Source organism: Mus caroli, unplaced genomic scaffold (assembly GCF_978045245.1).
Source record: "Mus caroli unplaced genomic scaffold, Mus_caroli_1 scaffold_5, whole genome shotgun sequence".
Classification (NCBI taxonomy): Eukaryota; Metazoa; Chordata; class Mammalia; order Rodentia; family Muridae; genus Mus; species Mus caroli.
Genome location: NW_028227260.1, coordinates 4,471,644 through 4,474,216, shown reverse-complemented (window position 1 = coordinate 4,474,216; position 2,573 = coordinate 4,471,644). Strand labels below are relative to the sequence as shown.

At 40.5% G+C, this 2,573-nt stretch overlaps 1 protein-coding gene across 1 annotated transcript; it reads left to right on the top strand.

Moving 5' to 3' along the window:
• Nucleotides 1–413: 413 nt before the first annotated feature.
• Nucleotides 414–1,602, top strand: LOC110287260 (FANCD2 opposite strand protein-like). Its single transcript, XM_021153915.2, has one exon. The coding sequence runs from the start codon at nt 420–422 to the stop codon at nt 960–962; it is 543 nt and encodes a 180-aa protein (XP_021009574.1). The 5' UTR covers nt 414–419; the 3' UTR covers nt 963–1,602.
• The last annotated feature ends 971 nt before the right edge of the window (nt 1,603–2,573 follow it).

Sequence of the window (2,573 nt, the reverse complement as noted above, 5' to 3'; positions counted from 1 at the left end):
AAGAACAATAGAGGGTAGCAATGTCCTTTTAGATTTGCTCATTACTTCTATTTTGTTATTTTAAGATACTTTTAAAGGTGACTTAGTGATGTTTTTACGTTTATTGGTATAACATCTTATTTTCTATTCACTTTTATTGTATAACAGAAAATAATTCCAAACTATCATCTTTCACTCATAGTATAATTATGGAACAACAATTTGTCTTGGCCTCCAGGATTTCACTTCTGGCCTTCTCAGGATTGGCCAGTAGGCAAGTCCTGACATCTCACAGAGGGGTACCTCTAGTTTCCAGCCCTGCTCTGGGTTAGGTTCTGATGGTCTTAGGTCACAAAGGCTGTTGCTAAGTACCAGACAGAGAAAGACTCAGCTGCTACTCTGGAGTCTGTGTTTTGTGGAGAAGAGCAGTAAGACTGCCAATGGCAGGATATCAGCTCTGGTCACCGTGGAACCCCCTGGATGAGAGTTTGCAATGGCTGCGGCACACAACACCTATCTTTCCCCCAAAACACCCTTTTATGGTCTTACCTTGCTTCCCACGGTCCTCTTCTGATCTTGAAGTACAACAGTGCTTTCGTGAAGTTGCTGTAATCTTGGAGACCCCAAGGATGGAAGCTTTAAAGGGCTCAGAGTTATCTGGCTACCTACCTCAGCCACAGAAAGGAACAGCAGCCAAGAACAAACAAATGATTAAGAAGCCCCAGCCCATCCGTCTCATTGGATTGGATTCAGTCTTTGGCAGGGTTATTACAGTCCAACCACCCAAGTGGACTGGAACCTTCAGAGTTTCTGAGTCATCAGCCTTCAGCAAAATTATCAGCAAAGAGCAACGGTGGCCCACTGGACTCAAGGAGCCACAGATTGAGATGACAGTAGCCATGTGTAAACAGATGCTACGCTCGATTCTTCTGCTGTATACGATATACAAAAAGTGCACGTTTGCCTTGCAACACTCCCAGTAAAGGGTTCCCATCCAACCCCAGTACTTCCCACCATACCCTATGGTATGTATTGGAGCTTACAAAAACCTGTCCATGAAAGTCAAACTATAACCTCATATTTGATACTTTGCCCTTTTGTCAAGTTATAATAGCCTAGAAGTTCCTCTCCTTTTCTCTTCACAAGCAGGGCCAATGAGACTGAGCAAGGAAGAACAACTGAAAACGGAATGGACATTTAAAAGTTAAACTACCATCCATCTACATGCTCATATGGTACCGAAGAGTTAGACAAACCACAGAAGCCAGCCAGTCCAGTGTTAACACACTCAAGCCCCAAAGATAACTGAAGAACTCAGAGGAGGAAAGGGACTTTATATATTTATATATATCAACATGTATGGATTTTCTGAGTACCAAAAGATGAAGCAATCAAAAGTCAAAATCTTTGTGTGGGTTAAGGACTAATTTGAGAACAGCTGTCCATCATCAAACTAATTATGACCACAGCAACCTAACTATAGGACTCTAATATCAATGTGGGTAAAAATGTAAAAAAAAATATTAAGTAATCCTACAGCCTGACAAGAATGAAACTGGTAGTTTTGAGACTGGACATTTTGTTGGAAGACATGAGGGTCCCCCATATTCACTTCTGGTATTCTAGTTCCAATAAACCACCATTGTTTTATTTAAGAGGAGTTTACGGTTTCTCATTTCAAACTGTAATTTAGTTCTAAAAGCAGAATTCTTAAACAATGTATCAAAAAAAGTTGTAGTTTCATCCTATTGTAACTGGGTTCTGTAAAAATTGTGAGTTTAAACATTGTCCTGTAGATGTTCCATGTTCTCTGATTGGAGAGCTCCTAGCTCCAAATGTGAGTACTTAGCCTGTAGTAACTATAGAAACTAGGAAAGTAAAATGGGACCATAGCCAGGATAGGGGTATGGGAGCAATAGAGAGGGAAACAGCAAGGTGTAAATTATCTGATCACAGAAATGGGAAAGGGGGATTCCTTAGGGAATGGGAGGGAGGCAAGTACAGAAGAAAGTGGAAAGAAGGAAATGGGGACGGTAGGATACAATGATATGAGAGAAGAAATGGGAGTTGTCTTCATATGGAGAGTGATGGAGGTAAATACAGAAGAATGGAGGAGGAAAAAGGGAAATAGCAGGAGACAAGTGATCTGGTAAAGTGCAGGCTTGTTAGGAAAGGGAGGTAAATACAGGAAGAGAAAAGGAGATAAAATAATATAGATGACTAAAAAGGCAGGAAGAAATCACACTATTAACTATTTACCTAAAAATCCCTATAACATAGGTATATATAAGTATACATGCATAGTTTTAATGAACTGTTCTTATCTGAGCTGATGGTGCTGCTTCAAAGAGTTGAAGACCACCTAACAAAAAAACCTCATACCAGATATGGGAAGCCCTCTTTGAGTTCTTGGTCAGGGCTCCCTAAGAAACTCAACAAAATATAGTCTATTGCTGTTATCTTTACCACATGCATAAGGTAAGTCTCTATTGCTGAAGACAACATGCACTTCAGAAACTGGCTCCAGAGACCCATTAGGTAGAACTGACCTGAATTTACTCTTCCTGAGGACTAAAAGTTGCCATGCAAGCTCC

Bases quoted from the DNA above. Each gene is read 5' to 3' on its own strand.
- LOC110287260 (XM_021153915.2), top strand. From the start codon at position 420: ATGGCAGGATATCAGCTCTGGTCACCGTGGAACCCCCTGGATGAGAGT.